Genomic DNA, 20,776 nt, shown 5'->3' on the forward strand with positions numbered 1-20,776 from the left:
AGTCAAAAAGTGAAATATCTATAAAGGAAACTTGTTAAAGTGGGAAAATCTGAACATGGACTACATATATCAGATCGTGGTACAGTATTGTTAATTTTTAAAGAGTGATACTGATGTTGTGATTTTAGAGATGACTTTATTTATTTATTTATTTTTTTTTTTTTTTTGAGACAGAGTCTCGCTCTGTCGCCCAGGCTGGAGTGCAGTGGCATGATCTCAGCTCACTGCAAGCTCTGCCTCCTGGGTTTACGACAGTCTCCTGCCTCGGCCTCCCGAGTAGCTGGGACTACAGGCGTCCGCCACCTCGCCTGGCTAGTTTTTTGTATTTTTTAGTAGAGACGGGGTTTCACCATGTTAGCCAGGATGGTCTCGATCTCCTGACCTCGTGATCCGCCCATCTCGGCCTCCCAAAGTGCTGGGATTACAGGCTTGAGCCGCCGCGCCTGGCCAAGATGACTTTATTCTTTTTTTTTTTTAGTTTTTTGAGACGGAGTCTGGCTCTGTCTCCCAGGCTGGATAGAGTGCAGTGGCGCGATCTCGGCTCACTGCAAGCTCTGCCTCCGGGGTTCACGCCATTCTCCTGCCTCAGCCTCCCGAGTAGCTGGGACCACAGGCGCCCACCACCTCGCCCGGCTAGTTTTTTGTATTTTTTAGTAGAGACGGGGTTTCACCGTGTTCGCCAGGATGGTCTCGATCTCCTGACCTCGTGATCCGCCCGTCTCGGCCTCCCAAAGTGCTGGGATTACAGGCTTGAGCCACCGCGCCCGGCCGACTTTATTCTTAAGAGAAATATACTGAAAGATCCAGTGTCATAATGTCTACAACTTCAAGTGGTTCAGCCAAAAAGAAAAAAACGTGTGTGTGTGTGTAGGTACTTTCTGTGTAGAGAAAGAGGGTATGAGAGAAAGTAAACATGGCAAAATATTAACAACTGGCAAATCTACACAAAGGGTAACACGGAGGATGGGCACGGTGGCTCATGCCTATAATCCCAGCACTTTGGGAGGCCAAGGCAGGTGAATCACCTGAGGTGAGGAGTTTGAGACCAGCCTGGCCAACATGGTGAAACCCCACCTCTACTAAAAATACAAATCTCAGCTGGGCATGGTGGTGGGCACCTGTAGTCCCAGCTACTCAGGAGGCTGAGGCGGGAGAATCACCTGAACCCAGGAGGCGGAGGTTGCAGTGAGCTGGGATCACACCACTGCATCACAGCCTGGGCGACAGAGCAAGACTCTGTCTCAAAAAAATAAATCAGATAAAAAAGGGTAGTACGGGAGTATTTCCTTTCACTATTCTTTCAGTTTTTCTTTATGTTTATCTATTTTCAAAATAACAAAATTGGAAGGGCAAGGTCATTAACATTCTCTGAGCACACAGAAGGGGAGAATGATACTTTACTGAATAAAAGTCACCTTGTAATTAAATGCTCAAACAATAAGCTGAACATACATATGCAAATTTGTCTGTAACTCCAACTTGCCATTTTGAAACAGGACTTTCTTCCTGGAAACAGGATCTTTACCAAACCTGTGTGCATTTCTTGGAAAAGATGATACAGAGCTGCCTAAATTTAATTCAATGACTTAAAAGGAAAAATTAAATAGGCAAAGGTTATTTCAGGTAAACTGAATGTACACTGAAAGATAAGAATAGCTGTATTTTTCCACATGCAGTAAGTCAAAAGGACAGGAGAATTCAGTCCATATTCAGGCAAGGCTTACCTCCTAAAGCCTAGCAGTAGGCTACTTCTTATAGACTGCAGCGAGAGGGGCAATGTATTTGATTCCACTGCAAAAGAAAATGACCATCATTAAATCTCAGACCAAACAAATTAAAAAACCTTGCATTATCAAATTGAAAACCTTTTAGTTTTCATTTTGGAAATTGTATTTAAAAAATAAAAAATGTTTTCAAACAAAATTAAACAATGCAGTAATATATATCTGCAATATAAGCTACCCTTTTAATGTATTTTTAAATTTCATGAATATATACAACTAATCAATTTATAAATATCCTTTCCTATAAATGGCAATTACTAATATACCAGCAGACTCAGAGTCAGCCTGGTACACATACTGAGGCTATATGTTGTTGGACATGGTGGCACCATAGAGAGACTGTAATACCCTACAGGACTTTTGTTCTTTAAAGATAGTAGATGAGAGGAAAAATTCTTTTCTCAGAGAGGTGTTGGGTTCTGTTGAACCATTCATACTTTCTCATTTCATTTTTCACTATGATCAAGGACCTGCACTCACACAAGAGTAACCACCTAAAGTAATAATAAAACAGGCCACATGTCTGTTATGTAATTGACTTATATTGATCTTTCACTTTTCTGAGTATTTGTTTGCTCTACTACTCATTTTGACATTTAACAGTCTACAACCTTGTATGTTTCAATGCCAACATTATAAGCCTGATTTGCCATTGTGTAAGAATCACACCTTACACTGACTCTTCACATAACCCTTGCCAAACTAGCAAGGGATGAGATCACAGTAGGCATTCCCTGAATTTATTTTTCCCTGCAATTGTATTAAAATGGAACCATGTTATATATAAGTAATTGAGTTAATCTTTTCACTATAACGGTAATGTGGCTATTGAATAGTACAAAAAGGATGGGATTAGAGAGGAGTTCATAGTAGAAGTAAATTCTGAAGACAATAAATACAGTTTAAATGAAGGTTAAGATACCTGGTTTCACTAAAGAAAAATCCCATGGGAAAAGTCATGGTCCATTTTCAGTGTTCATCTCCCCAAAAGTAACAAATTAACCCACACACGTAAGGAGAATTGTTTTATATCAGCTGCTATATTCCTTGAACAAGGAGCCTAAGTTTCTCAGTGCTTTTACAGCATTTGAAAATCTAAGTCATTTTTAAAATGACCTGCACTGAGTCACTCAAGGAATTTTAAAGGGAACACAACCACATGCCTCTTAGCAACTTTGAATTTTATATGATCAAATTAATCTTCCATGCCTACAAACACAAGTGGGAAAACGTTCTCTACTACTACAAAATGTAATCAAGATAATCCATTTACTCTTCTCTACTACCTGACATTTCCTGTGAGGTAGTAACCAGTAGTGCATTCCTAAGAGCTGCCTAAAGCACATACCAGCAATTATAGAACGAACAGCTCTTCAAAGACTTGGAAATCAAAGCTGGAGGGGAAGGCACTGACAGGAAAAGCTCAAATACTTGGCAAACTTCTTGGCATTTTTCTTTTTCAAATCTAATAAACAACCTCTTGAAAATTCATTTTTATACTATTCAAAATAGTATTCTACAGAATACTGTCAAGTTTTTATTCATTAAAAAGGTGACTAGAAACATCTCAGCTGGAAGGCTGCTGACAAAAAGCATCTAGTTTCCTTAGCAACAAACAAGCCTGAAAAATCAAGAGGTTGACAACGAAGTGGAATGGATGATATGATAAAAGGAAAAGGCAGCTCTCGTGGATCCACCTCGTGAGCCCAGATTCCTTTCTTGTCAGTATGGAAAATCTATGTATTATACAGAGTGGAAGGCAAAATCAATACACTCAGATAGCAGCCAGCAATAATACTCAGTATTTGACTCAAATAACTACAACAGTCACCATTTTTCATACTGGACACTTTGTCTTTCCCTTACAATATTACAACAAATATTTTAAGTGACATTCACAAGTAATACATACCAATAACCCGGTTTGTATAAAGCTTCCACCTATACAATTTGAATATAACATTAATGAGAGCTTAACTGTTAACATTTTAGGGAACTAAAAGTTAATGTATGTCTGTGTTTTGTTTGTAAATGACATTTTTTTCAGAAGATCTGAAAAACTGTCAAGCAACACCATGGACATGTTAAAAAATAAGGTCTCTTAAGAACATCTTATTTATTAATTAAAAATAAAATGCAGGTCAGGCACAGTGGCTCACACCTGTAATCCCAGCACTTTGGGAGGCTGAGGAAGGTGGATCACTTGTGATCAGGAGTTCGAGACCAGCCTACCCAACAAGGTGAAACCCTGTCTCTACTAAAAATACAAAAAATTAGCTGGGCATGGTGGCACGTGCCTATAATCCCAGCTACTTGGGAGGCTGAGGCAGGAGAATTGCTTGAACCCAGGAGGCGGAGGATGCAGTGAGCCGAGTTTGCGCCACTGCATTCCAGCCTAAGTAACAGAGTGAGACTGTGTCTCACAAATAAATAGAATAAAATAAAGTGCAGTATGGTGAAAAGAACAAAGTTAAAGTCTGAACATCTTACTTCTGGTTCCAATCACTAACCTTGGGCAAATCATTTAACTTCTCTATGCCTTTAGTCATCTATCAATGGAGATAATTTTATTAACATGTGATAAGCATTATAAAGCACCCTAGCATTTAAAAATGTTTAGTAAACATTTGCTGTGTTTTTGTTAATGAAGACTAGAAGTCTTTGTAATAGATGTTAGTTTAAAAAACACTTCAGAAACAATATCACATTTGATTTTCACAACTCCCCCAAGTTGGGTAGTACTACCCTAAAAAGTGAAGCAGAGAGGTTAGAAGACTTCTTCTAAATCACATAATCGGTGGCCAAATTATAAAGAATATCCACATCTTCAGTGTCTCCAGTCCAGCCTTCAGTCTAACACCATATTACATAAAATATTCAATGTCCTTACAACATTAAAATTACTTACAAATTATCCACAAGTTCAGCTCATAAACCGTTTTATCAGTCTGGCTTTAATAAAACATATAAAACCTTCCTTGCTTTCATTGCATGAACCACCCTGCATGCCCTCAATAGTAACTAAATCTATCAAGTTTACTGCTAATGCTGTATACTTACAAAATGATAATACAAAGTCTAAGTTCCCATTTATTGCTTCGCTTCTCAATTCAGCTTGAGAAAACGTATCACTATTAGACAGACATCCATTTTCCTGGAGATAAAGCATATATCAATGAGAATACATCTCAGCTAACAATATTTTGATATGCCAAAGTTCCTGTTTTCCTGATTCTTTGACTCACCACATTCTCTGATTTTCTAGAAAAATACATAAGCTCAGAAATTGAATTTTAGCAAAAATTTAAAGATGACATTCCAACATTCCAAATTAAATGCTCATCTTCAAATATAGATGATCTGATGCCTTTAGAGGGCCTTACTTCTGGGATAAGTTTACTACTGAGGATACTAGAACAATTCTCCCATTCAAGACAAAACAAAAATTCAATGGATTAACCTAAAATATTCTAGGGCATACAGTTTGGCCAGGATCAAATTTAATTTAATTTAACTCAGAGAGGCTCATCACTTGTCCCAACATCACTTGTTTAACAATTTAAATATATGAGTCAAAATTGAGCTCAAATACATTTATTGAATCATTTTATTATAGTATATTAAAAAAACCACCTAATCAGCAATAAGCAATGATAAAAAATAAATTATGGCATACCCATACAATGAAACAGCAAACATAAAATACATTTTGTGGAATTAAATACTGTTATGAAAAGGTGTCCAACGAAAAAGACTTCATCATGACGCAAATATGAGAGAAATGTAATTTTCCTTCAGGTCTCTAGTAGGCCAGAAACAGAGACTTTTAGGGGGAGTTTGAAAGTAATGAAGCCAAAGAGAAGTTTTTTTTTAAAAGGAAAATAAGAATATTCTTTCTTTTTATTAAACTGTAGCCTCTGTCAAGTTAGGTGGGTAATAGGAACAGTATAATAAGAGTTGCTTGATAATATGAACAGTATACTTTTTTGCTAGAAGAGATTTCTCCAGCCTATTATACATCTGAAAGAATATACATGCTTAGCAATGACTATCTCAAGGAACTATGGACAGATTGTACAGCCCTACCACTTACTCGTATTCTCTAATTTATCAACAAACATTTATTATGTAATTTCTGAAAACTGATGAAAAAATATACTTTTTAATGTACAGCTGAAGACAAAAGGCATTATCAGGCCGGGCGCAGTGGCTCACACCTGTAATGCCAGCACTTTGGGAGGCCTAGGCAGGCTGATCACCTAAGATTAGGAGTTTGAGACCAGCCTGGCCAACATGGTGAAATCCCATCTCTACTAAAAATACAAAAATTAGCCGGGTGTGGTGGTGGGTGCTTGTAATCCCAGCTACTTGGGAGGCTGAGGCAGAAGAATCACTTGAACCCGGTAGGCAGAGGAGGTTGCAGTGAGCCCAGATTGCACCACTGCACTCTAGCCTGGGCGACAGAGCGAGACTCTGCCTCAAAAAAAAAAAAAGAAAAAAGGAAAAAAGAAAAAAAAGCAGATCAATACTGTGGGTTCTATTAAGCACTTAACAGAGTAGTTGTTTTCAAGCCCCAAACACTCAATACTACTGAAATTCCAGCAATGAAGGTAAGACAGTTAAGAGGAGAATGAAATGTAACCAAATTTGGGATAAGTTTCCAAATTAGATCTGCTGTTCCCTAAGTCACTAATGAGAAAGCCAAAGCAGTAACCAAGAAGACACTGGATCTGGGGGCTATATTTCTGCAAAGAGAACATCTGAAAAAGTAAGAATATGTGGGAAAGTTACTTAAAAAAAACTTTTAACAGTAAAGTATGTATAGTACAGGCTCCACATACCCCACTAAGAACTTAGGGAAAGAGGTGAAGACACTGAAGATATAAACCCTAACACTTCAGAAGACTGTAATTATATAATTATTTTAATGAAAGAAACACTCTAACATTATTAGAAAAATCAAGGTATTATATGAATGACTGTATAGGAAACTTCTTTTAAACAACATGTTCCTTATTAAGTATTAGGTGCTCTGCCATCTTGTTCCTAATTGCAAAGCACTTTTTGTTTTGTTTCTGTAACTCATATATTCAGCGCTAAGCATTCTGTTTTGAAAGTGGAAAATGCAGCCTTTGCTAATCCAATGCACTGTCCCAATCAACATCTTCATGTGCCTCTTTATCAACAGCTTGCCTACTCTGGTAGGGACCAGAAGTATTTGGTAGGAAAACAAAGGAGTTTAAAAAAAAAAAAAGACAGAGAGAGAGAGAGACTAGTATATATATTATTAGTGCACACTTTATGAAAATAGGGAAGTGAAAAATAATATTCAAAAAGTGAAAACTGAAGCAGGGTACAGTAACATGTGCCTATGATCCCAGCTACTCAGGAGGCTGAGACAGGATGATTGCTTAAGTCCAGAGTTCAAGACCAGCCTGGATAACGTACTGAAACCCCTGCTTCTTTAATAAAATAAAATAAAATCTAATTTATAAATGAAAATTTCAGGTGCATTTCAGGGCGGGATCAGGAGTTAATATTGTTTTAATTTTTCCCAATCTGGCATATTGTCTTTTTAATACACAAGAAAAAGGCTGCTTTGTCTTTTTGAGTTTTGACGCTATAAATGTTATACCAACTAATATTTTTTACAAAGCTTTAGAAAATTGTATGCAGGGCCGGGCGCGGTGGCTCACACCTATAATCCCAGCACTTGGAGAGGCCGAGGCAAGCGGATCACCTGAGGTCAGGAGTTCGAGTCCAGCCTGACCAACATGAAGAAACCCTGTCTCTACCAAAAATAGAAATTAGCCAGGCATGGTGGCACATCCTGTAATCCCAGCTACTCGGGAGGCTGAGGCAGAAGAATTGCTTGAACCCAGGAGGCAGAGGTTGCAGTGAGCCCAGATTGTGCCATTGCACTCCCGCCTGGGCAACGAGAGGGAAACTCCGCCTCAAAAAAAAAAAGAAAATTGTACACAGATTTGACCATTTTGAGTCCTCAGTTCAATGACATTTTTGTGTGTGACTACTAAACATTAAGGAGGAAAGACACTCTCTTCAATTATTAAATTAAAACCACACTTGTACTCACCTGCAAAATGGCACGTGCTGACTTTATACTATTGAAGCATGGAATCACGTAACCTATATATGTTTCCTGATCAGGAGGTACTCCCAATTCTTGCATTACTTTCAGGACTTCAATTATACCTAACACATAAAATGTAGAAGCACAGAGATGAAGAACTTAGAACAAAGTTACAAAAGATCAGTAAGTTCAGTTCAATTATTTTCTGAATCATAATGTAAGAAAATTACTCAGCAATTCGTTTGTCTAAAAGGCAGAAAAGCAACAGAACTGTGAGATATAATGATAAAAAAATTAACTCCTCCTTTCTTCATCCCCCTCTGTGAAACAGTGAATTTCAAAAAAGTATCCTTGAAATTATAAGCATAAAGAAACATAAAACAATTAACCAATGTGTCCAACGTTTCCGGCACCCCAAAAGTGATTATAATACAACATTGCTATTATAGAGCAATGATGGACTTGTACAAAAAAAACTTGGCCAGAATAAATGCTGCAAAGAGAAGTGAGTGGTTTCAAAACATGTCTTCAATTAAGTACTTATGTAAAAAGTTCCCTAATTGTTACTAACTTGATTTCATATTTTACAATGTAAGAATGAAAAATAGCAATTTATTCTAATGAATTATTGTCTAACTGTATTTAAAACTAACTTAAAAATCTAATAAGTTGTTTCCCCCATTTCCCACTCACAAAAATCTCTTTTAATAACTTCTTACAAATTAAGTCATTTCATGTTTTCAGAGCTACAGTGAGTTTCAAATAGATCCGGTTAATTCTAGACAACTGTCAGATTACTCAAGTATCACCTAATTTGACAGAGGCTACAGTTTAATAAAAAGAAAGAACATTCTTATTTTTCCTTTTAAAAACTTACTTATCTTCGGCTTCATTACTTTCACATTATTAAAACTCCCCCTAAAAGTCCCTGTTTCTGGCCTACTAGAGACCTAAAGAAAAATTACATTTCTATCAAATTTGTTACACGATTAACTCTAGTACAAATAATTGACAGTAAATTCCCACTAAGTACAGAAAGACACAGGCAAGTCTAACTACATTATAAATACCTGCACATTTCTTTTAGATAAAATTTAGATTATGAAAAAAAAAAAAACTAGGTATAATTTTTTTTTAATTTAGGTTATGAATCAGAATATTTTAACTTTAAACAGTTCATCATATATAAAATTACCTAATACTGGCCTAAAAACAAACAAATAGACCAATGCACTAGAACAAAGAATCTAAAAATAAACCCACGCACATATAATCAACTAATTTTGACACAGGCACCAATAAATGGTGTTGGAGCTGCAGGCAGTGGTGCACACCTATAGTTTTGGCTATTCAGGAGGCTGTTGCAGGACTGCTTGAGCCCAGGAGTTCAAGTCCAGCCTGGGCAACATAGCAAGATCCTGTCTTTTTTTTGAGACAGAATATTGCTCAGTCACCCAAGCTGGAGTGCAGTGGTGTGATCTCAGCTCACTATAACCTCCGCCTCCTGGGTTCAAGCAGTTGTCCTGCCTCAGCCTCCAGAGTAGCTGGGATTACAGGCACACGTCACCACGCCCAGCTAGTTTTTGTATTTCTAGTAGAGATGGGGTTTCATCATCTTGGTCAGGCTGGTCTGGAACTCCTGACCTCATGATCCTAGAGATGGGGTTTCACCATGTTGGTCAGGCTGGTCTTGAACTCCTGAATTCGTGATCCGCCCGCCTCGGCCTCCCAAAGTGTTGGGATTACAGGCATGAGCCACTACACCCGGCCTGGACCCTTATCTTATACAATACACAAAAATCAACTCAAAATAGATTAAAGACTTAAACTTGAAACCACAAAACTCCTAGAAGAAAACACTGGTCTTGACAATGACTTTTTGGATTTGAGACCAAAGCGCAGACAACAAAAACAAAAACAGTGAAGTGGAACCACATGTAACTAAAAAGCTTCTGCACGGTAAAGGAAACAATAAAATGAAAAGGCGACCTATGGAATGGGAGAAAATATTCGCAAACCATGTATCTCATAAGGGGCTAATATCTAAAATACATAATAAGGAACTCAAACAATTCAATAGCAAAAAAAAAAAAAAAAACCCAAATAATTCAATTAACAGATGGGCAAAAGATCTGAATACACATTTTTCCAAAGACATAAAAACGGCCAACAGTCTTATGAAAAGATGCTCAACATTACTAATCATCAGGGAAATGCAAATTTAAGCCACAATGAAATATCACCTTATACCTGTCAGAATGGCTACTATCAAAGAGTCAAAAGTGATTACACAGTGGTGAGGATATACAGAAAGGGAACCCTGGTCTACTGCTGGTGGGAGAGTATGGAGAGTCCAGAAAAACTTAAAAGTAGAATTACCAACAATCCCACTTCTGAGCATATGTCCAAAGGAAATAAAATCATTATCTCAAAGAAACATTTGTTCATTCCAGCATTATTCACAGTACCCAAGATGTAGAAACATGCTGTCAACAGATAAAGAAAATGTGGCATATATACACATAGAGAATGGAAGATTATTCAGCCTTAAAAACAAAGAAAATCCTGTCATTTACAACATGAACGAACTTGAAATACATGCTAAGTGAAATAAGCCAGACACAGAAAGACAAATACTATGTGATCTCACTTATATATGGAATCTTTATTTATTTATTTTTGAGACAGAATCTCACACTGTCGCCCAGGCTGAAGAGCAGTGGCCCAATCTCCGCTCACTGCAAGCTCCGCCTCCCGGGTTCACGCCATTCTCCTGCCTCAGACTCCTGAGTAGCTGGGACTACAGGCGCCCGCCACCATGCCCAGCTCATTTTTTGTATTTTCAGTAGAGACGGGGTTTCACCATGTTAGCCAGGATGGTCTTGATCTCCTGACCTCGTGATCCTCCCACCTCGGCTTCCCAAAGTGCTGGGATTACAGGCGTGAGCCACTGCATACCGCTTTTTTTTTTTTTTTTTTTTGAGATGGAGTCTCCCTCTGTCACCAGGCTGGAGTACAGTGGCGCGATCTCAGCTCACTGCAACCTCCGACTCCCGGGTTCTAGCAATTATCCAGCCTCAGCCTCCCAAGTAGCTGGGATTACAGGCGCCCACCACCACACCTGACTAATTTTTGTATTTTTAATAGAGATGGGATTTCACCATGTTGGCCAGGATGGTCTCGATCTCCTGACCTCAGGTGATCCGCCTGCCTTGGCCTCCCAAAGTGCTGGGATTACAGGCGTGAGCCACAGCGCCTGGCCTCTACGGAATCTATTAAAAAAAAAAAAGTTGAGTGGCCGGGCGCGGTGGCTCAAGCCTGTAATCCCAGCACTTTGGGAGGCCGAGACGGGCGGATCACGAGGTCAGGAGATCGAGACCATCCTGGCGAACATGGTGAAACCCCGTCTCTACTAAAAAATACAAAAAACTAGCCGGGCGAGTGGCGGGCGCCTGTAGTCCCAGCTACTCGGGAGGCTGAGGCAGGAGAATGGCGTAAACCCGGGAGGCGGAGCTTGCAGTGAGCTGAGATCCGGCCACTGCACTCCAGCCTGGGTGACAGAGCAAGACTCCGTCTCAAAAAAAAAAAAAAAAAAAAAAAAAAAAAAAGTTGAACTGTTATGGGACTGGGGGGTGAGTGAAAAGGTATGGTGGTCAATAGGTATAAATTTTCAGTTATATGGTAAGTAAGTTCTGGACACAATGTACTGAATACTTGATTTTTGCTGAGAGAGTAGATCTCAAGTGTTCTTGCCACAATATTTTTTTTTTGAGACAGAGTTTCGCTCGTATTGCCCAAGCTGGAGTGCAACGGTGCAATCTCAACTCACAGCAACCTCCACCTCCCGGGTTCAAACAATTCTTCTGCCTCAGCCTCCTGAGTAGCTGGGACTACAGGCGCATGCCACCACGCCAAGTAATTTTTGTATTTTTACTAGAAACGAGGTTTCACTATGTTGGCCAGGCTGGTCTTAAACTCCTGACCTTGTGATCTGCCTGCCTCTGCCTCCAAAAGTGCTAGGATTATAGGCATGAGCCAACACACCCAGCCAATACAAAATTTTTAAAAAGATAACTAGCTCAACAACAACAAAAAAAAAAAAAAAAAAAAAAAAGAGAGAGAGAAGGGCTGGGCGCAGTGGCTCACACCTGTAATCCCAGCACTTTGGGAGCCCAAGGCAGGTGGATCACCTGAGGTCAGGAGTTCGAGATCAGCCTGGCCAACATGGCGAAACCCCATCTCTACTAAAAATACAAAAATTAGCTGGGTGTGGTGGCACACGCCTGTAATCCTAGCTACTAGAGAGGCTGAAGCAGGAGAACTGCTTGAACCCAGGGGGCGGAGGTTGCAGTGAGCCGAGATCACACCACTGCACTCCAGCCTGGGCAACAGAGCCTATGTAACCAGCTGAGGTGATGGATATGTTAGCTTGACTGTGGTAATGATTTCACAATGTGTACATATATCAAAATGTAGCCAGGTGAGGTGGCTCATGCTTGTAATCTCAGCACTTTGGGAAGCCAAGGCGGGAGGATTGCTTGAGCCCAGGAATTTGAGACCAGCCTAGGCAACACAGGGAGACCCCTGTTTCTACCAAAAAAAATTTTTTGAACTAGCCAGGCCTGGTAATATGTGTCTGTGGTCCCACTGAGGCTGAGGTGGGAAAATCTCGAGCCTGGGAGGTCAAGGCTGACAGTGTGAGACACTGTCTCCAAAAAGTCATGTTGTTTATCAGATAGACAGATGACTGATTGATAGATAGATGATTGTTGATAGAAAGATAGACAGATATAGATTTAGCTACACAATTATTCATCATTCATACCTCAGTAAAGTTGGCTGGGAAGAATAAATAAATAACCTAATATCTTCAAATCTTAGAGATTTAAATGTATTTTTCAAGATGTAAAAATAATGTTTTTAATTAGCCAGGCGTGGTGGCAGGCACCTATAATCCCAGCTACTGGGGAGGCTGAGGCAGGAGTATTGCTTGAACCTGGGAGGCAAACGTTACAGTGAGCCAGTATCACGCCACTACACTCCAGCCTGGGCAACAGAGTAAGACTCGGTCTCAATAATAATAATAATAATAATAATAATAATAATAACAACAACAACAACAACAACAACGTTTTTTAAAATCCCTAAACAAAGCATGTGCTTACTGAAATATAAGAGAACATGCATACACAGTTGGTCCACACTGCACACAGAGGCCTAACAATACTTGTAAGTGAAATTTAAACTATTCCTCTAATAATTCACTGGGTATCATTACTAACAACCTTAGTAACTACCATAAAAGATGGCAAATTCCATTGTGCTCTTCTTTATATGAAAAGATTACTAAGCACCTGACATGAGGACATAGCTAAGTTGCTTTTGAATTCCTAGTAACAGATTTGTGTTAATCTAATGTCCTCGGTGTTCTTTCTGACCAGTAATAATTCACCAGAGTGAGATATGTCTGAGCCATAATTTCATAGCTTACACACTAGAAATGGAAGTATGCCAGGAACTGTGCTTCCAGACACTTTTACACATATTGCTTTGCTAAATCTTTCTAACTACCATCCATGGACTATGCAAGGCAATATGTGTCAAGGCACTTAATGAATAATTTTCTGACCTATAAAAGTCTATGCCAGACCGGGCGCGGTGGCTCACGCCTGTAATCCCAGCACTTTGGGAGGCCGAGGCGGGCAGATCATAAGGTCAGGAGATCAAGACCATCCTGGCTAACAAGGTGAAACCCCGTCTCTACTAAAAACATAAAAAGGGCTGGGCGCGGTGGCTCAAGCCTGTAATCCCAGCACTTTGGGAGGCCGAGACGGGTGGATGGCGTGAATCCGGGAGGCGGAGCTTGCACCACTGCACTCCAGCCTGGGCGACAGAGCGAGACTCCGTCTCAAAAAAAAAAAAAAAAAAGAAAAAAGAGTCTATGCCTATTGAATGGATGGAAGTTCTAAGAACTGAAATATTATTCATAGGCATGGAAGAAGTTCTTGTGGTCTAAATTCTTAGGGCAAGATTGAGGACAACAGAACTATAACATTCTGGAAAAAAAGAATTTCAATATTACCACTTAGCTTAGATCAGTATGTCAAACTCCAAGGTTTCAAAATCAGGGTGTGCGTGTGCCTCTCTATATAAAGAAAGCTGAAATGCCTTTAGAAATCAACTCATCAACTGAAATAAGCTAGAACCAGAAAGACAATACTGTCTCACTCATATGTGGAACAAAAACAGTCAAAAACTCACAGAAACAGAAAGTAGGACAGCAGTTGCCAGGGACTAGGGTGAGAGAGAGATTGGTCAAAGGGCACGAACTTTCTGCTAATGAGATGAGTAAGTTCGAGGATCTAATGTACAGCATGGTGGCTACTGTTATTAATACTGTATTGTTTACTTGAAATTGGTAAAAGAATAGATTTTAAGTGTCTTCACCACACTCATGCACACAACAGGCACACACATAAATGGTTAACTATGGGTGTTATATGTTTATGGTTGTTAATTAACTTGACTATGGTAATCAGGACAGGATGTACCTGTACATAAAATCATTACATTGTATACCCTGAATATATACAGTTTGTGTCAATTTTTTAAAGTGGGGGAAAGAAAGCCAATGAATCTTCTAACAAAAGTATAAGGTAATTTCTCCAAGATCACAAGCAGAACTTGAATAAGAAACCAAGTCTCTCAATTGCTGGCAGGTGCTTGTTATACTACAAAAAATGCTAAAGCCTACATGTTTTTCCTGGAATCAGAAGGAACTGGGATCAAGTCCTTGTTCTGCCACCAAAAAGAATGATTTTCAGTGGCTCCTTGCTGGCAATACAGGAATGATGTTAATACAGCGGCCCACTTAACTCTCAGGGTGGTCACTAAAATTAAAGGAAAAAATATGTGCGGAATCCTAAAACTACTAAATAACTGTGTGTGAGGGGTGTTTTTGTTTTTGTTTTGTTGTTTTTTGAGACAGAGTCTCACTCTGTCACCCAGGCTAGACTGCAGTGGCAGCGATCAAGGCTCAATGAAGCCCCGACCTCCTAAGCTCTAGCAATCCTCCCACTCCAGCCTCCCAAGCAGCTAGGACTACAGGAGTATACCGCCTCGCTCGGCTAATTTTTCTACTTTTTATAGAGACAGGATTTTGCCAAGTTGCCAAGGCTGGTCTCAAAATCCTGGGCTCAAATGATCCCCCTACCTCAGCCTCCCAAAGTGCTGGGATTACAGGCGTAAGCCACCACACCCAGCCTAAATAAATGTTAATAGTAGCAATAATGACTTAATTTTTTTTAGCTGTATCAAAATACTGTAATAATACATAATACTGAAAAGTTTCTCGAATGATAGATTTTCCAATGTTTGAAAACTGGCCACCAAATTGACTGCAGCTACAAGATTCTTATTCTTATATGAAACCCTTCACCCCATCTTCTAAGCCTCAAACATGTTTCATTCTCTTAATTCTTCATTTTTCCAATAACATTTATCAGGAGGAGGAGCACATTTTGCTCATTTAGATTATCTATGTTGCTGGCACTTTTTAACTTACATATCTTTCTAACTGAAACTAAAGCACGCTCGAGAAAACCAGGGATCACACCTTCTGCTCAGGTAAGTTCAATCACTCCCTCAGGCAGCCTGAGGGAGCAGACAAAGAAAGATATTCTGTTCAGTAACCAGAGTCAGATGGGAGGAGAGAAGCACTTACCAATAAGAAGGAAAACAGTGACTGATCTATCTGAATAAATTCTAATAAAGTACAATTCACATTTCTTTTCAAAATACGAAGATTAAAATAATCTTATATTAACTTACAGATTCCAAACCTCTGTGAACTTACAAAATCTAAACTAAGACTAAATAATCTAATAAAAATATTTCAATACAGCCATGAGACAGTTTATCAATCTAGAGGAAAGTCTCCATTTAAAAAGTTCTGTGAGAATTATAACAGCTCACAAACTATCAGGAATGACACATGATTTGACTGTATAACTTTCACCGACTGTGACTGTTTCACTCTACAGGATTTTACACTCTACCCAAGGCATTCACTTTATTAGGAGGCAATTGCTTCCTCTTTGAAAAGTAAGTTCCGCCAAGAGTGGTGGCTCACGCCTATAATCCCAGCATTTTGGGAGGCCAAGTTGGGTGGATCACATGAGGTCAGGAGTTGGGGACCAGCCTGGCCAACATGGTGAAACCACATCTCTACTAAAAACACAAAAAATTAGCTGGGTGCGGTGGTGCATGCCTGCAATCCCAGCTACTCGGGAGGCTGAGGCAGGAGAATCGCTTGAACCTGGGAGGCGGAGGCTGCAGTGAGCCAAGGTAGTGCCACTGTACTCCAGCCTGGGCAACAAGAGTGAAACTCTGTCTCAAAAATAAGTTCCTTCTATTCAGCCACTTCACTCAACTGGCATTTGGGCTTTCTGATCAGCCCTTCTTTATGTATTTTACTCCTTTCACATTCTTATTTTTATGTTTTCTAAATACACCCAGGGATATAGATCCAAATTCATTCTAGGTTATTTCCTGAAAGTCAGGCCAACTGGCTAGAGATGCATTATTCTAAGTGATAACTTTTCACTTGTGCCACAGAGATAAATGCTAGTAAGATAAGCCATGAGGAAGTAATTATAAATATCTTTCTTGGAGGTTGGTGATGGCTAAATCTGCAGCCAGAAAAATTCAACAGAAACTTGATTATACAGGGCACATGCCCTCAGGACCTCCTGAGGCTATGTCACAGGAAAAAAAAAAAAAAGAAAGGAAGAAAAAAAATATATATATGTTTTTTTAAAAAAAGAAACTTGATTATCCTATTGTTGAAAACTCTTGGTTCCACTTTATCTGATCCCCAAATATCTTTCTTTGATTTTCTGAAGAGTTTTATTTATTCCTTAGGAAACATGGCACAGCCTCCATCACTGCAGTCACTTTCTTCTTTGATTTCTACCATTTTATATATGATCTTCACTGGACAAAGAACAAGTTCACTGCACTAATAAGAATGTTACTTTCTTACCTTACACTAAAGAAACTATAAAGAATACATACAGCCATTTCCCTGTTACATAAAAGTAGACTGCAGAATATATACTTTACTATCTTTCAGGACCTTCTACAAAGGAGAATATATTGTTACATACTGTTTTTAAAAATTATAAAACTGACAACCTCTTGCACTCTCAGAACACACAGAATATAAAAGCATAAACTTTTATATTTTTTCAGACAAAACCATCAATTAAAAAATTCACTATCTCTTTTAGCAACGTTCTTTGTGTAAAAACTAGCAACTAATTTTTAAACAGTAGCTAAGAATTTTTAGAAAATAAACAGTATAAAACTTACAAAAATTGAATATGGAAGGGTTATAGTATAAAAAAGGATATTTTAAAAGAAGAACAGAAATCCTCTGTTCTAATCCCAGCCTAAAGACAGCTAGATATGGAAGCTAAGATCCGTCACGAATGTCTATGTGGCCCTCAGTTCCTTCCTTCATGTAACGTGAGCTTTCAATACGGCACACCTTTAAAATCTAAATTCTGAGATTCTAAGAAAAGACAGATTTGAGATAAAGCCCATTTTCTATTTCAACTGCTACAAGCATAGAAAGAAACTACCTAGCTCTTTTATGTTTACTAAGTAGTAAAAATGTAGTAACCAATTCAACTGTGACATGGTTGCAAAAGGAGATTAACCTGATGAACAAACATTTCAACTGGCACCAAAAGAATTTTCATACTTGTGTAAAGGTGGACAATACCAACATGCCCAAAGAGTTTGATGGAATGATGTAAACTTTCTGTAGTTCCAAAACACCGGGTGATAGGTTACCTTTTGGAGCTTTCAGACTGGAGGATATACAAAGAGTTAATCAAACTAGCATATTGTTTTCACAGAGATTTTTCTAAAAAGGATTTAGAGACTTTTATAGCCAGAAACAATTAGGGAATACTTGTTTCACTATTTCCTTTAAACCAGAAGACGGCTGTATATTTAAAATAAAATTGCAATATGAAAGTCTGCTAAAAGCACTTTTTTTGTTGTTTGTGCATTTTGTTTGTCACCCAATGTCACACTAACAATTCTGCATCTCATTCCAAAGCACATTATACTTAGAGATAAAATGAAAAAGACCATTTTTTGTTTCCCCAAGGGGAAAGTACTTCTGTTAAAAGCATCTTTTTATGAGACGATTCTTTCTGAATTACCAATAATGCAAACCAAAGAATTAGATACTGTACTCTAAAATTTAATATTTGTTCAATTCTTATTCATATCCTATAGTCATCCCATGTGTACAAGGGAAAAGTATGATAAATGCTTAAACGTACTTAAGAACCTGAAAGATTGAACATTTTTGTCCTTCAATCAGCAGGCTGTCAGGTCATGAGTACTCATTTTACAATAAAAGTTTTCCTGCCTTTCCTATTATTCTAACTAAGCTCAGTTAAAAATAGATTGGCCCACAAAGAAAATGGCCACACTTTTTGTTTTCATGAACCTGATTGTATATACAACTTTATCTTCATTAAAGGTAGACAATCTGATTTCAAACACTATATATAAAATCAAGAACTAAAGAGTTTTTTTAAGAACTTAAAAATAATGAACTGCTTAGAATTACATTCGTTAAGTTTGAATATCAGGATCAGAGATGAAATAAGAAATGAAATTAATGAAATTCGGATGAAAGAAATCCATCCTGTTTTGTTTTTTTAAATGCTTACACATAATACTTCATGGCGACTTAAAACAATTCCATTTTCTCATACTACTCAGGAATAAGTATGCTTTTCCAAAGAATCCAATTAGATGTGCGTGCAAACTGTCATACTGGGAACCATTACAAACCAGTAAAAAGCACAATCTAACCTTGAACATTTTTTTCCTTCTGATGTCCAACTAGCAACGGCCAGAAATAGTGAGTTCTGATAGGAAAACCTTCCTCCTTCACAGCCTTCATTAGGGCTTTTGCCAAATCTGAAAGAGATATCATAAAATATCACAAAGCTACCTCAGCAAAACTTCCTTACGTTGGCTTTAACTTTAAGAATGTAGTACCAGTTTTTTTGGCAAGTAAAGCACAATGGAGGGTGAACTGCAGAGGAAAGGAGTGCATCTGGATTTCCTTTAACTTCTTACAGTAGTCTGTTAGCTTCTCCACAGGCTGTGGGAAAAAAGTCACCACATTAGCTGGATTGGCAAACATCTAACCGTTTGAACTGCTGCAAATATTCTATCACTTCTGAGATGAGCAGTTTAAATCCCGCATCCTCTTTCTACCCAAAAATCTTGCAACACAAGAACAAGGTTGTTATAATGTTCACAACTACTCTAATCTCATAAATATTCCTGTATTTTAAAGAATCTTATTTCACTGCCAATTATATTGTCTACAAAGTAAAAGTGGACAGAATACCGTATTCATAGTCACACAGTGTCGTAAAAAGAAACTGCCAAAGTCACTTATGCCATCTTCCTTTGATATAGGGCATGATAGTAAAATTTGCAAAGCTACATCTTCCAATTTTTCAGTGACTAAAAGTAAAATGAGGTTCATTGCATCTGGGAAGAAAACAAAGACATCTTTTGTTAGTAAACTGAACAATATTTTTACACTGCAACCAATGTTCCGATACTAAAGACAAAATAAGAATTGCAAACATCAATAGCATATATCTGCCTAAATAACAATAAAACACTTGCAAATCAAATCATCCCCATGTATTCATTAACTCATGTTTTTGGGCTTATTTAACTGACTTTAAGAGTTCTATGTTCAACTCCCACAATGCCCATTGTTAGAAAATGTACTTTCCATCATATAAGAACAGCAATTCAGATTTTTATAAAAATCATGTAAATAGATTTTTAAAAAACTACCTGGAATATATCTTCTTTCACATGTAACTTTTTCCAAAATTTCTGAGACATACTGAGGATACCCAGCTTTACTGAAGCTAAAAATAATTTGGAATAAATCACGGTCCATAAGGTGAAGCTCGGACTTCTCCACCTTCTCCAGAGTCTATAGAGAGTTCCAGAAATTAGAAGACCAAGTTAGAGTGTTTTTATTTAAGTATTAAAGTTAAATAAATTAAAATATCCAGATTCAAAACAGTAGGGAAAAACACCACCTAAAGTTTTAGGACTTCTTTTAAAACATAGGAAATACTCGGCCGGGTGCGGTGGTTCACGCTTGTAATCCCAGCACTTTGGAAGGCCGAGGAGGGTGGATCACGAAATCAGGAGATGGAGACCACAGTGAAACTCTGTCTCTACTAAAAATACAAAAAATTGGCCAGGCCTAGTGGCGGGTGCCTGGAGTCCCAGCTACTCGGAGAGGCTGAGACAGGAGAATGGCGTGAACCTGTGAGGTGGAGCCTGCAGTGAGCCGAGATTGCGCCACTGCACTCCAGCCTGGACGACAGAGCAAGACTCCATCTCAAAAAAAATAAAAATAAAAATAAATAAAAAGGAAATACTCTACTTCAACAGTAACTGTTATATTACCAGCACCAAGATACTGAACTATAATAATTCTCCATAAATACTACATCTTTGAAAACAGGTATTGGCCGGGCGCGGTGGCTCAAGCCTGTAATCCCAGCACTTTGGGAGGCCGAGATGGGGGGATCACGAGGTCAGGAGATCGAGACCATCCTGGCTAACCCGGTGAAACCCCGCCTCTACTAAAAAATACAAAAAACTAGCCGGGTGAGGTGGCGGGCACCTGTAGTCCCAGCTACTAGGGAGGCTGAGGCAGGAGAATGGCGTAAACCCGGGAGGCAGAGCCTGCAGTGAGCTGAGATCCCGCCACTGCACTCCAGCCTGGGCGACAGAGCGAGACTCCGTCTCAAAAAAAAAAAAAAAA

General features: G+C 38.6%; 1 protein-coding gene across 1 annotated transcript in view; it reads right to left on the bottom strand.

The window, feature by feature from the left end:
• The window catches only part of LRPPRC (leucine rich pentatricopeptide repeat containing), a 119,431-nt gene that overhangs the window by 75,346 nt on the left and 23,309 nt on the right, over positions 1 to 20,776 (bottom strand). The window contains exons 8-14 of the mRNA XM_025405824.1: positions 19,786 to 19,930; positions 19,322 to 19,467; positions 18,964 to 19,069; positions 18,775 to 18,882; positions 7,879 to 7,997; positions 4,845 to 4,938; positions 1,725 to 1,791 (exon numbers count right to left, since the gene is read on the bottom strand). Of these exons, the coding sequence (XP_025261609.1) occupies positions 1,725 to 1,791; positions 4,845 to 4,938; positions 7,879 to 7,997; positions 18,775 to 18,882; positions 18,964 to 19,069; positions 19,322 to 19,467; positions 19,786 to 19,930 (785 nt within the window). The remainder of the gene's footprint in view (positions 1 to 1,724; positions 1,792 to 4,844; positions 4,939 to 7,878; positions 7,998 to 18,774; positions 18,883 to 18,963; positions 19,070 to 19,321; positions 19,468 to 19,785; positions 19,931 to 20,776) is intronic.

The sequence above is a fragment of the Theropithecus gelada genome, chromosome 13, assembly GCF_003255815.1.
Source record: "Theropithecus gelada isolate Dixy chromosome 13, Tgel_1.0, whole genome shotgun sequence".
Classification (NCBI taxonomy): domain Eukaryota; kingdom Metazoa; phylum Chordata; class Mammalia; order Primates; family Cercopithecidae; genus Theropithecus; species Theropithecus gelada.